The 14,976-nt window shown below is 40.3% G+C and overlaps 1 protein-coding gene across 1 annotated transcript in view; it reads left to right on the top strand.

Moving 5' to 3' along the window:
* The window catches only part of GALNT15 (UDP-N-acetyl-alpha-D-galactosamine:polypeptide N-acetylgalactosaminyltransferase 15), a 48,261-nt gene that overhangs the window by 21,305 nt on the left and 11,980 nt on the right, over positions 1-14,976 (top strand). The window contains exons 4-5 of the mRNA XM_006840004.1: positions 8,016-8,183; positions 13,975-14,092. Coding sequence (XP_006840067.1) covers positions 8,016-8,183; positions 13,975-14,092 — 286 coding nt within the window. The remainder of the gene's footprint in view (positions 1-8,015; positions 8,184-13,974; positions 14,093-14,976) is intronic.

Raw genomic sequence — 14,976 nt, 5'->3', positions numbered from 1 at the left:
GGATCTGCAGAGAAGCGGTGGGACTGGGAAAATTAGATCTCCAGTCTCAGCCACTCACAGAATATCTTCCCCACTTTTATGGGCTGAATTGTGCCCACCCAAAATATGTGTTAGACTCTAACTCCAATAACTTGGGGAGGTAATCCCATTTGGGGATCGTGTTTTGTATTGTTAATGAGGCCATCTTAGAGTAGGGTGTTTCCTAAACATGTTTGTGTTTGAGATATAAAAAGATCAGGCAGGACACAGAAGCAAGCAAGCACAAATGAGGAGGGAAAGAGAGATACCTCATGGAGAAACCAAGGAAGCAACATCAGGGCAGAAGGGAGAAACAGAGACAAGGGTCTTCCCCCAAAGCTAACAAAAAAAGAGCCTTTCCCCTCCTGAACTATGGGAGAATAAATATCTATTCATTACGCCACCTACATGTATTTCTACTACAACAGTATTAGGAAAATAAGACACCCATCTGAAAAAGTGCCTGAGCTTCCGTGATTCTACAGTGAGCTGTTCCTGTGAATTTTTCAAATGTTTTGGGCCTTTTATGATGCATAAGCAGTAAGAGTCAGAAGCGAAGTTAGAAGGTGTCCAGTCCATCTAGCTCATATAGGCCTGGAAAGCAGTTTCTATTATGTTGTATATATCTCTTCCTTTCCATAATTATCATTACCGTTGATAAAAGTTCAGCAATTCTAATCAGCATAGTAGTTTGTTATGTGCAATTGGGTTAGCTCACACTCATAGTGACTCTGTATGATAGAGTGAAACTGTCCCATGGAGTTATCTAGAATGTAATTTTTATGGGAGCAGATCAACAGGTCTTTTCTCCTGTGGAACCACCGATGGGTTCCAACTGCAGACTTTTTCTTCAGTTAGCAGCCAAACGCTTAACCATTGCAACAGCAGGGTTCCTCTGATTGTAGTATGTTGTTGGTAAGTGCCGTTGAAGCAGTTATGATTCATAGCAGCCCTGTATAGGGTTTCCAAGGAGCGGCTCGTGCCGTCTAAGGAGTTGAATGTTAGAAGTCAGTCTGAGGACTCCTTTGTGCGTATATGTGACTTGGAGTGTCTGTGTATGTGCTGAAAATCAGGGAGAATCAAGATGCTTCCCAGCCCCTCAGAGGCAGTAGCTTCTCCAGGTATGATACCCCAAAGAAACTGCAGCCTCCACTCTATTCCGTACTCTCCATCATGACAAAAATCCTTGAATTTGTCTCTGAAAGTACTCTCCTCAGTCCTTAGCAGAGGAGCAATGGAAAGAGAATTCTGAGCCTTCTACTTCTCAGTAGAACACATTTTCCACAAACACTGAGAATCTGAATAAACTTTCAATATGGCTTATACATTGAGAACACAGAGGAAAATCTGTTGGTGTAGGTGCCGTTCAGTCAGTTCTGATACAGAACAACCCTATACACCACAGCATGAAGCACTGCCTGGACCTGCCCCACCCTCACAATTGTTATGTTTGAGGCCTCTCTAGCTGCCATGATGTGAATCCTTCTCATTGACTCTCTTTTTCACTGACTCTCCATTGTACCAAACATGATGTCCTTTTCCATGGACTGATCCCTCTTGAAAACATGTGTCTAAAGTACAAGGAAGACTTTGGAAGTCTCACCATCCTCACCTCTAAGGAGGATTCTGGTTATACTTCTTCTGGTTGTTCTGGCAGTCCATGGTACTTTTCAACATTCATTGCCACAATCATAATTCAAATGCTTTGATTCCTGTATGGTCTTCTTATTCATTATCGAACTTCCACATGCAAATGAGAAAATTGAAAATACCATGACTTGGTTACGTACACCTTAGTTCTCAAAGTGACATCTTAGCTAATTAATACTTTAAAGAGGTCTTTTGCAGCAGATTTGTCTAATGCAATACGTCATTTGATTTCTTGATTTTGCTTTTTCCATGAGTATTGATTATGTAACCAAGCAAAATTAAGCCTTTCACAACTCAATCTTTTCTCCATTTATCATTATATTATTTATTGGTCCTGTTTTGAGAATTCTGTTTTCTTTACATTGAGGTGTAATCCATACTGAAGGTTCTAGTCTTTGATCTTTAGCAGTAAGTACTTCAAGTTCTCTTCACTTATAGCAAGTAAGGTTGTATCATCTGCATATCACAGGTTGTTAATGCCACGTTCTTCTTCATAAAATCCAGCTTCTTGGATTATTTGCTCAGCATACAGATTGAATAAATATGGTAAAATTATAAAACCTTGGTGCTCATCTTTCCTAATTTTAAGCCATTCAGTGTTCGCTAATTCTGTTCTAACAACTGCCTCTTGGTCTATGTACAGGATCATTATGAGAACAATGAAATCTTCCGAAATACCCATTCTTTACAATGTTATCATGGTTTGTTGTGATCTATGATTTTGCATATTCAATATGATTTTGCATATTCAATAAAGCGCAAATAAATTTCTTTTTGGTATTCTCTGCTTTTAGTCAAAATCCATGTGAAGTCAGCAGTGATATGTATTGTTCCACATCCTCTTCTGAATCTCACTGAATTTCTGGCAGTTCCATGTCAGTGTACTGTTGCAGCTGTTTTTTAAGTTTTATTTACATGTGGTTTTAATGATATTGTTTGATGATTTCCACATTCTGTTGGGTCATCTTCCTTTGGAATAGGCAAAGACATGGATTTCTTTCAATGGACTGGCCAGGTAGCTGTCTTACAAATTTCTTGGCATAGACAAGTGAGTGCCTCCAGGGATACATCAGTATTTTGAAACATTTTTATTTGCATTCTATCAGTTCCAGGAGCCTTGTTTTTCTCCATGCCTTCAGTACATGTTGGACTTCTTTTAATACTATTGGTTCTTGATCATATGTTATCTCTTGAAACGGTTGACTTCTACCATTTCTTTTTAATGTGGTGACTATGTGTATTCCTTCCATATTCTTTGGATGTTTCCTGCATCCTTCAATATTTTGCCCATAGAATCCTTAAATATTTCAAGTCAAGGCTTGAATTTCTTCTTCAGTTCCCGCAGCTTAAGAAATGCTGAGCACGTTCTTCCTTTTTGGTTTTGTAACTCCAGGTCTTTGCACATTTCATTATAATATTTGACTTTGTCTTCTCAAGCTCCCCTTTGAAATTTTCTATTATCTCCTCATTTCTCTCTTTGCTTTTGCTTCTTTATGCTCAAAAGCAAGTTTCAGAGTCTCTTCTGACATCCGTTTTGGTCTTTTCTTTCTTTCCTGTTTTTTTAATGACCTTTTGTTTTCTTCCTATTTGATGTTCTTGATGTCATCCCACAACTCTTCTGTTCTTTGGTCATTAGCATCTAATGTATCAAATCTCTTCTTGAGATAGTCTCGAAATACAAGTGGAACATATTCAAGGTCATATTTTGGCTCTCATGGACTTATTTTAATTTTCCTGTTTCAATCTGAACCTGCATATGACCAATTGCATATGACCTATTCCATATTCTGCCTGTGGCCTTGTTTTGGGGGCTGATTTGGAACTTTCCCACAATCTATTCCAAAAAATACAGTGAGTTTGATTCTTACGTATTCATCTGGTGAGATCTAGGTGTATAGTCAGTCACCTTTTATGTTGTTGGTCTTGCAAAATTCTATCATGTGTTCTCCTGCATTGTTTCTAATAAGGCTCTATTTTCCAACTACTATACAGGGTGGCTATGGGTCGGAATCGACTCAACGGCACTTAACAACAACAACATGCTTCCTTTTGTTTCCAACTTTCGCATTCCATTCACCAGTAATCATCAATACATCTTGACTGTAGCTTTGATAAATTTCACACAGAAGAATTCAGTAGAATTCTTCAGTTTCATCATGGCTAAGTTTAGTGGTTGGCTTGTAAATTTGAATAATAGTGGTATTATCTGATCTATCTTATTGTTGTTGTGAAGTGCTGTGGAGTCAGTTCCAAATCATAGAAACCCTGTATAGGGTTTCCAATGAATGGCTGGTGGTGTTAAACCACCAACCTATCAGTTATCAGTCCAGTGCTTATCCTACCGCCCCATACCAGGACTCCATTCTTTCTTGCAGGTGTATAGCTATTATTCTAGCACAGACAGCACTAGGAAGAAGGAGAGGCAGACCACTGTAATTCAAGCTAGATCCTGAAACGTTGTTCTTGACAGTGAATGTAAGTAACACTATTCCTCTTCAACTTGTTATGCCTGCCATAGTAAAACATATAACTGTCAGATTCAAAATGACTAGTACTAGTCCATTTCAGTTTACTAAGACCTAGGATATCAATATTTGTGTGTTCCATTTCATTTTGACTTCCAGTTTTCCTGTATTCATACTTCTTACAGTCTACGCTCTGACCATTAATGGATGTTTGCAGCTGTTTTTTCTCATTTTGAGTTGTGCCTCATCAGTAAATGAAGGTCACGAAAGCTTTGCTTCATTCATATCAGTAGGATCAACTCTACTTTGAGGAGGCAGCTCTTCCTCACCCTATTCTGAGTGTCTTCTAAGCGGAGGGGCTCATCTTCCAGCCCTTGATCAGACAGTGTTCTACTGTCATTCATAAGCTTTCAGTGGCTAACCATTCAGAAGTGGTCTGCCTCTCCTTCTTCCTAGTGACCCTGATGGGATTTTAAATGTGGGGGGCATAGCTTGCAGCAGCACAGCAACCACACAAGCCACTGCAGTATGACAAACAGACCGATGAGTGGTGGTAGGAATGTCTAAGTCCAGGAAAAATAAGGAGATAAAAATAAAAACAGTTAATGCACCTGGTGGCTAACTGAAAGGTTGGAGTCTACCCAGAAAAGCCTGGCAATTTACTTTTCAAAATCAGCCACTGAAGCATCACCCTATGGAGCACAATTCTACTGTGAAACACATGAGGTTGCTATGAATCAGAATGGACTTGTCAGGATTCCTTCTGTATCCTTTATTGTGATAATAGATTTGGTCAGAAAATTGAAATGATCGTTAGCATGTAAGTATCTAGACAGTAGTTTAATAGTTAACCTCACATATTTCAGGTAACCAGTCTATGTTGCCAGTTTGACGGCTTTTATCTTTTGAAACCTAAATGCTTGACCTCGTGGAGCTTAGACAGACTTAAAAAAAGACCAACCTTGTATTTGCCTGAGAGTTAAAACTACTCACGAGTATTAGCGAATGATGGGGTAAGCAGACACATCTAGCTCCTTCCAAGTCGAGTGGGGTAGCTTTGCTGTTTTGCTCTAAGTGAATTCCAAGAATACCAGACACATCTGCAAGTACAAAAACACACAGCTAAATAAAGTTTGTTGTGTTTTCTTGTTTTTTTTTTAATTAATTACTGTTTCTGACTCACTAGACTTCAGGTACTCACTAAATTGGACCTGGTTAGGAGCTTCCAAGATTTATGAAAATGAAAATCAAAGGAGAAAGCATCAGTGGCCCTTCTCGTCACATTCACTGACATTTTATTCTTCATCTCTACCCAAAGTGCACTCAAGGAAGCCCTGACCAATCACTTATGTACTGGTTAAAAGATGCCCTGATGAAGCAGTAGATAAGTGCTTGGCTGCTAATCAAGAGGTTGACAGTTCAAAACCACCAGTTGCTTCATGGGAGAAAGATGCTGCCATTTGCTTCTGTGAAGACTGCTGCCTTGGAAACTGATGGGGGTGGTTCTATTTTGTCCTACTGTACTGGGTCATTATGACTTGGAATCATCTCAATGACAATGGGTCAAAAGGTTAGTGGGTACCCAGTTAAAGCAGAGGGAAAAGGAGAGATTAGAAAGGAAATGATGGTGTTAAGATCAGGAATGATGCTGTGTTAAAAGTGAACTTTACATACGACCCTGAGCTCTGAACAAGACAAAGCAAAAAGACATACGACAATTTTTTTAGAGCTCTGATTTTCTGATAAAGTGTATCCTTTTCAAGAAGGATGCAGCACAAAATTCTGGACTATAGTGATTATGTGGGTTCTTGGATGCAATTTCTCTTCTTGTAATGTTATGATTAATGAAGATGGCACAGATTGATATGATTCTTTGGAATTCAGTCACATGGCTTCCCCTGGCTCTTGACTCTAAAATTCCACAAAATGCTTTGTCAATAGCCAAATCTATCCCATCTGCCCAGCTCTTTCCTGAGTAAATGAAGATTTATAGAGGGTTTGGGTGCCCTCTTTTTCTTCTCAGTCTTTCATTACAGTTTTCTTAGGTCAACGTAGGAACGAATAATAATAGTTAAGGACCCAAAGGGAGTAGAAAAGGCAGAAAAAGCCTACCAAGATCCTTGCTCTAAATAGAGATCTAACACTCCTCTTGCCAATGCCATTTACTTAAGGACACACAGATTCATGTTGATGATTGAATCTCTGAGTCCAGCTGTCTCTTAGATGGATGATACAGAGATGGAAATAGATTAGAGTATAAACACACGTGGCTTCCATTTCTCCTTCCAGCAATCTTGCTTCTTCTACTGCAATACCTTCCAGCTGCCCAAGTTCTGCCTGATCCTTTCCATATTGCAGATTTTAGAAGTAAGTGCCTTGAGAGGCCAAAGTGGGTACAGGTGGGGTGAACTGAGAAGGATATTGGCTAAATGGGGAGCAACTCCTGGTATATCTGAGTACTACTTGTTTAAGCAAAAGGTGAAATTTCTGGTCGCATCAATTTCCCATACCCACTCTCTGAGGTAAGTCACATAATCAAGCTCTGCAATTTAAAAAAAATTTCTTTAAGGAAGGATGAAATCACCAACAACATCCATAAATGAGCAAATAAACTTAAGACTCAGGACTTTGGTTTGCTTGTAGATACCACACCTACATACACACACGCATCAACACTAGGAAAATTGTCTGTTGTTATTGATTTGATTCTGACTCATGGGGACCCCATGTGAATCAGAACAGAACTGTGTTCCATTGGGTTTCCAATGACTGTAATCTTATGAAAGTAGATTTCCAGACCTTTCTTCCATGCACTGCTGGGTAGATTTGAGCCACCAACCTTTTGGTTAGCTACAAACCATTTGTGTCACGCAGGGACCTTAGGACACTCAAGAGCTTGTCAAGCCTTATTCCTAGAGGCCATCAGGTTTTATGACACAGGGAGGAATAAGAACCTGACCTCAGAACAGGGGTCTATTTTAGGTGGTCCTTGTACCATAGTTTTCTGAAGCAGGACCCATAGTTTACCCCTGGTTGGATCTCAAAGGGATCAAAGACCTCAAGAAAAGAACCACAGTTCTAAAAAGACCTTTTTGGGAAGTCATTAAACCTTCCATTTCACATAGAAGGAGACTTCCGTCCAGCAATTTTCTCAAGATTGTGCAGCTCATGACTGGCTAAGCTGAGCCTCAGCCCCCATTTTCCTATACCCTGGTTACTACAAAAGAGGCTTTTAAAGAAAAAAAGGGTCAGACTTGATCCTCAATTCTTTATGAAAAATGTAGTTTCCAGACTCTCACTATCCAGTAGAAATATAACATGAGTCACATACGTTAACTTAAAATGTTTTAGTTGTTGTTGTTACTGTTAACTGCCATCAAGTTGGTTCCGACTCATAGCAACCCTGTATAGGGTTTCCAATGAGCAGCTGCTAAATTTCAACAGCTAACCTTGTAGTTCAAACCGACCTTTCGGTCCACAGAGGCCATGAAACCACTTGGTCTGGCTCTGCCCAGTCAACCACAGTTCCAGCTATCACATTGTTGTTGTTGTTGTTAAGTGCCATCAAGTCAGTTTCAAGTCATAGTGACCCTATATAGGGTTTCCAAGAAGTGGCTGGTGACCTTGCAATTCAAACCAACCTTGCAGTCCAGTGCATTATCCTGCAGCACCACACCAGGACTCCAGCCTTTAGGTTAGTAAACCAAAAACCAAGCCCACTGCTGTTAAGTCAATTGAGCACATACAGTTTGTGTTACGTAGGGACCTTGTCACATGTGGCTAGTGGCTGGCATACTGGACAGTGCATGTCTACATTATGCTTCCTTCTCCCAGCAACTGAATGATCTATATCCTGTCATCTGATTCCACAACTGTTTTCAGGAGCCGGGTGGTGTCTCCAGTCATAGATGTGATCGACTGGAAGACTCTCCAGTATTACCCAACCAAGGACCTGCAACGTGGGGTGTTGGACTGGAAGCTGGATTTCCACTGGGAGCCCCTGCCAGAGCATGAAAAGAAGACCCTCCAGTCTCCCATCAGTCCCATCAAGTAAGGCCTACTTTTCCTTTTTCTCCTCTGTAGAATCCCAAAGAGCTAATGCTGACTCCACCAGTTTCCTAGTAAATTACTTAACCTGTGCCTCAGTTTCCTCATCAGTAGATTGACGATAGTAATGGTATCTAATTTATAGGGTTGTTATAAAGATTGTTGTTGTTGTTAAGTGCCTTCGAGTCGGTTCCGACCCATAGCGACCCTGTACAGGGTTTCCGAGGGTGTAAATCCTTACGGGATTAGAAAGCCTCATCTTTCTCCCGCGGAGAGACTGGTAGTTTCGAACCGCTGACCTTAAGGTTCGCAGCCCAATTCGTAACCACTACGCTACCAGAATGAGCTAATATATGAAAAACATTAGACAAAGCCAAGCACTCAACTCTAGGTGTTATTATTGTTACACTAGTTGGACTCCTGGTATGGCACTATGGGATAAAGCACTGTACCAAAAATTTGTTTTCAAATACAAGATCAGTTCAAACGTACCTTGAAAACCCTATACAGGGTTGTTATCAGTCGGAATCTACTCAATGGCACTTATCAACAACAATGACAAAGTGGAGTCCAGTGCCCTTCACTTAGTTCCAAGGATGCCCCAGAGGGGGAATCAAAAGTGCCAGAGGTGGGATCTTGACCTAGCTCTAACTTACCAGGAAACATTGGAAGCTCCTTGGAGTTGGATTCCTTCTCAGAAAAAAAGGAAGAATTTACTAGATGAATGGCTCATTGTTTGGTGCTGTCTTATCTATGTCCAATACTATGCCATCCTTATAAGTGTTTAAACACATTGCTGCTGTTATGTTTAAGCCCACTGCTGGTTGATCCATCTTGTTGAGGGTCTTCCTCTTTATAACCAACCCTCTACTTTACATCAAGCACGATGTTCTTCCATCTCCAGGAACTGGTTTCTCCTGGTAACATGTCCAAAATACAGGAGACTGAACCCTCACCATCCTAGCTTCTGAGAAGCAGCATAGCAGTATTTCTTCTAAGACAGATTTGTTTGTTCTTCTGGCAGTCCATGATACTTTCAAAATCTTTTTGGCAACACCATAATTCAAATGCATTCATTCTTCTATGATCTTCCTTATTCTTTACCCAACTTTCACATGCATATGAATGAATTGAAAATACCATGGCTTGAGTCAGGCGAATCTTAATCCTCAAACTGTCAGCTTTGCTCTTTAACACTTTAAAGAGGTCTTGTGGAACAGAATTGCTTGATGCAATATGCTGTTTGATTTCTTGACTGCTGCTTCTATGAGTGTTGATTATGAATTCAAGAAAATTGAAGTCTTTGGCATGTTCAATTTTTTATCATAATGTTATTTATTGGTACAGTTGTGATGTTCTTTACATTGAGCTGCAACCCATATTGAAGGATGTAATCTTTGATAGTCATCAGTATTTTAAATCCTCTTGCTTCCATAAAATCTACATATTGCAAATTGTTAATAAGTTTTCCTTCATTTCTGATACCATGTTCTTCATACAATCCAGCTTTTCAGATTATTTGCTCAGCATATATACTGAATAAGTATGGTGAAAAAATACAACACTGGTGCACAACTTTCTTCCTTTTAAACCATGCAGTATACCCTTGTTTCATTCTAACAATTGCCTTATGGGCTATGTACAGGTTCCTCATGAGCACAATTAAGTGTTCTGGAATACCCATTCTTTGTGATGTTATCCATAGTTTATCATGATCTACACAGCCAAAAGCCTTTGCGGAGTCAATAAAGCAAAGGAAACCTCTTCTGGTATTCTCTACTTTCAGCCAAGATCCATCTGACATCAGCAATGATAGCCTTAGTTCCACATTCTCTTCAGAATCCAGATTGAATTTTTTACAGTTCTTTGTTGATGTACTGTTACAAATGTTTTTGAATTATCTTCAGCAAAATTTACTTTCATGTGATATTAATGATAGTGTTCAATGATTTCTGCACTCTATTGGGTCAGCTGTCTTGAGAATAGGCACAGTTATACATCTCTTTCAATTTTTTGTCCAGGTAGCTACATTCCACATTTCTTGGCAAAGATGAGTAAGTGCCTCCAGACTGCATCAGTTTGTTGAAAGATTTCAATTTGTATTCCATCAATTCCCAGAGCTTTGTTTTTACCAATGCCTTCAGTACAGGTTGGCCTTATTTCTTCAATACCATTGGCTCTTGATGATATGCTACCTCTTGAAATGGTTGAATATCAGCCATTTATTTTTAGTACAATGACTGTGTATTCCTTCCATCTTCTTTTGATACTTTGTGCATCCTTCAATATTTTGCCCATAGAATCCTTCAACAATGCAAGCCGAGATCAAATTTTTTTTGTTCTTTCAGCTTGAGAAATGCTGAGTGTGTTCTTCCCTTTTGGTTTTCTAATACAGGTCTTTTCATATTTCATTATAATATTTTACTTTTCCTTCTTAAGCAGCCCTTTGAAAACTTCTGTTCAGCTCTTTCATCTACTCATTTCTTCAATTTACTTTTTCTTTAGGTTCAAGAGCCTTCTGACATCTGTTTGGTCTTTTCTTTCTTTCCTTTTTAATGATCTTTTGCTTTCTTCCTGTATGATGTTCTTAATGTTATCCCTGACTTTTCTGGTCTTCGGTCATTAGTGTCTTATGCATCAAATCTGTTTATGGATGGTCTGTAAATTCAGGTGGGATATATTCAAGGTCATATATTGGTGGTGTGTACATCTGAAAAATGATAGTATTACTGGTCTTCCTTGTAGGTGTATGGATATTATCCTATCACAGACAGAATTGTACTTCAAGATAGATCTTAAAATGCTCTTTTTGATGATGAATGAGACACCATTCCTCTTCAGTTTGTCATTCCCAGCATAATAAACCATATAATTGTCAGATTCAGAACGCCCAACACCAATCCATCTCTGCTCAATAATGCCTAGAATATCAAACCTTTATGCATTCTATTTGACTTCCAATTTTCCTAGATTCATACTTAGTACATTCAAAGTTCAGATATTAATGGATGTTTGCAGCTGTTTCTTCTCATTTTAAGCTGTGCCCCATCAACAAATGAAGGTCTCAAAAGCTTTACTTCAATGTCATTAAAGTCAGCTCTACTTTGGGAAGGCAGCTCATCCTGAGTCATATGTTGAGTGCCTTCCAACCTGAAGGGCGAATCTTCTGCACTATTCCAGACGATGTTCTACTGGTATGCATAAGGTTTTCAGTAACTAATCATCCAGCAGCGGTCTTCCTCTCCTTCTTCTTCGTCTGTCTTAGTCAAGAAACTCCACTGAAACCTGTCCACCATGGGTGACCTTGCTGGTATTTAAAATAATGGTGGCATAAATTCCAGTACCACAGCGACACACAAGCCACCACAGTGTGACAAACTGACAGTGGCTGTCCCTGAATAACCTTGCACCTACTTCTCACTATGTTTCACTAAGAAATGTTAATATATTTGATTAAGGAGTGCTGGTGCAGACCCTCGTGTAGCTATCATGTAATATATGACGTGTACTCCTTTTTAAAGTCCAAAAATATCTGAATTCAAAACACTCTGGCCCCATGCATCTCAAGTATGGGATGTTGTTGTTGTTGTTAAGTGCCATCAAGTGGGTACCAACTCATAGCAACTCTGTGCACAACAGAACAAAACACTGCCTGATCATGGGCCAACCTCACAATTGTTGCCACACTTGACTTCATTGATGCTGCCACTTTGCAATCCATCTCACTGGGGGGTCTTCCTCCTTTCTCTGTCACCTTAGCAAACATGATACCCTTATCCAACAACTGGTCCCTCCTGACAATATGTTCGAAGTATGAGAGATGATGTTTGGCCATCCTGGCCTCCAAGGAGCACTCTGGCTGTGCTTCTTCCAAAACAGATCTGTTTGTTCTTTTGGCAGCCCATGGCACTTTCAATAACTTCCTCCAACCCCATAACTCAAAAGCATCAATTCTTCTGCGGTCTTCCTTATTCACTGTCCAGCTTTCATATGCATATGAAATTATTGAAAATACCATGGATTGGATCAGGCGCACCTTAGTCCACAAGCTGACATTTTTGCTCTGCAACACTTTAAAAAGGTCTTGTGCAGCAGATTTGCCTAATGCAATACATCGTTTGATTTCTTGACTGCTGTTTCCATGTGTTGATGGTCGATCCAAGAAGAATGAAGTCCTTGACAACTTCAATCTTTTCTTTGTTGATAAGTATGGGATAGTAAACTTGTAATAACAAAATTTGTGAGCATTTAACATGTGGCACTTAAAATGCTAAGCACTTTATATGACTTCTTCTAACCTTCCCCAAACCCTACTTTGAAATATTATTATTCTTACCATTTGAAAAGTGAGGGAACCCAGTTCAGACAGCTTGTATATCTTGCAATCAGTCACTGAAAACTGGATCTAATAATAACTGCAATACTGGTTTTTGTTTTGTTTTGTTTGTTTGTGTGTTTTGACATGACTTAAGCTGCTTTAAAGGAGCTATGAAGGCACAGTTGTTAAGTGCTCAGTTGCTAACTGACCTCACCAGATGCTCCAAGTAACACAGAAGCGGCAGTGTGTTTCAGTAGATTTGTTGTTATTGTTGTTGTTAAATGCCATCAAGTCGGTTCTGACCTATAGTGACCCTGTATAGGATTTTCAAGGAGCGACTGGTGAGGTTGAACCACCAACCTTGTGGTTCAAACCAACTTTGCAGTCTAGCGCATTAACCCATAGCACCACACCGGGACTCTAGTAAAGATTTACTGCCTCAGAAACCCTACGGGGCAGTCCTATTTTACTCTACACGGTCACTATGAGTCAGCATTGACTTATCAGCAGCGTGTTTTTGTTTTGTTTTTTTTTTTTTTAAAGCACCTTAAAGGTCATTTTTGAATGGAGTACTGGTGTGGCACTGTAGGATAAGCACTGGACCACAAGGTCAGTTTGAACCAAAGGTCAGCTGCTTCTCAGAAACCCTTTACAGGGTGGCTATGTGTCGGAACCGACTCAACAGCACTTAGCAACAACAAAGGTCATTTTCCAAAAGTAATAACCTCTTTGAAAGATCTGGACTGAATCATTTATATCTTGAGATAGTCTCAGAATTTTTACTTCATTAACATTTTGTCCTGAACGAAGGGTCACTTGTACAAAAACCTCTGGCTACATCTTCCCCAGTTAAAAACTGCTTTGAAGGATGTTACTGTCATTTGAATTCCCTTGTTCAAGATTTCTGACTTCCAGAAGGCACATCATGTGTATTTCCCACTGGATTGGGAGGAGGCCTATTTACTCACAGAGTCCTTAGTGGATTCAACTTAGAACTGGGGAACATGGAGATGTTCATTAAAAAAAGAGAAGAGGGTGAGGTAAGGGAATAGGGACAGAGAAGGGGAAGTAGCCTGACAGCTTCCCTTTGTCCAGGCTCCACACTGTCTCCCTGAGGATAAACTCACTGTAAGTGGCTTTGCTCCCCTAACATTCCTTCACAGAGAATGAAGTCAAACGTCCACCTCAGACATGGTACCTGGTCCCTTCCTATAGGATAAGTACCTGAGGACAGGTAGAAAATGCCCTGATAACTATAGCTCTGTTTTTCATAAAATACTGGTATTTCCAGACTTCAGTAAAATAAATACTGCATTGTCGTTTTGGCCCAGTCTTTTATTTAAAGGCACTGACACCTGCCTGAGCCCAGATTCTGCTCTCAGGCCCTGAAGCACCCACTTGATAAATCCCAAGCCTCCCAACCTCACCCAAGTGTCTGGTTTTCAGCTGCAGCCTCTTTCCCACTTCTGTTTCCAGGACCCCTGTCGTGCCGGGTGGAGTCGTGGCGATGGACAGGCATCACTTCCAAAACACGGGAGCTTATGACCCTCTCATGTCACTGCAGGGTGGTGAAAACCTCGAACTATCTCTCAAGGTATGTCTTAGAGGGAGGGAGGACATAGACAGGTTCTCCGGGCCAGAGGATAAGACCAAAGCTTGGTGGCAGCATTGTCTCTAGTCTGGGATGAGGCCACGGGCAAATTTTAAACTTTACAATATGAAGTCTTCAGCCTCCTGTTTCTCCTCTTTCCCTCCTGTTTAGTGCCCTAATTTGTTATCATTCCTAGTCTCCTTCCCTCAGAACCCACTTCTCAACCTATGTGCAGGAAATGACAGATGAGGGAGCTTCAGAGAGTTTGTGGAAAATGCTATTATTGTTTAATTCCATTTTTCCAATGAACTTCATATGACCAGCTACGTATACCTTAGTGCAAGGAGTATTGGCAGTTCAGCAGTTGAATTCTAACATTCCACACAGGAGACCCAGGTTCAATTCCCAGCCAATACACCTCGGGTCCTACTGCCACTCACCTGTCAACAGAAGCTTGAATGCTGTTATAATGCTGACTAGGTTCCGGTAAAGCTTTCCACACTAGAATGGACCAGGAAATATTTTGAGGGCAACTTGATGACTGCTAACAACATCTTAGTGCAGAGGTTCCTACACATTCTTAGCATCTCAATCATTTTTTTGGCACCATAGGCCAAAACAAACCCGTAAGAGGCCTATGTATTAAGTAGTTGTTGTTAAGTTTTGTCAAGTCGGTTCCGACCCATAGTGACCCTGTATAGGGTTTCCGAGGAGCAGCTAGTGAGCTTGAATCACCGACCTTGCAGTTCAAATGGCTTAGCAATTGGGCGCATCAACCACAGCGCCAAACCAGGACCTTACAATATGCACTTTTCAGAAGGTAGAGGAGACTGTATTTAAGGAAAGCTTGCTTTCATCTGCACCACAAATGACTTAGGTGCTTGTGC

Source organism: Chrysochloris asiatica, unplaced genomic scaffold (assembly GCF_000296735.1).
Source record: "Chrysochloris asiatica unplaced genomic scaffold, ChrAsi1.0 scaffold00028, whole genome shotgun sequence".
NCBI classification, from domain to species: Eukaryota; Metazoa; Chordata; class Mammalia; order Afrosoricida; family Chrysochloridae; genus Chrysochloris; species Chrysochloris asiatica.
Note: the sequence above shows the minus strand (reverse complement) of the source record. Positions and strands in the feature narration are given on the sequence as shown.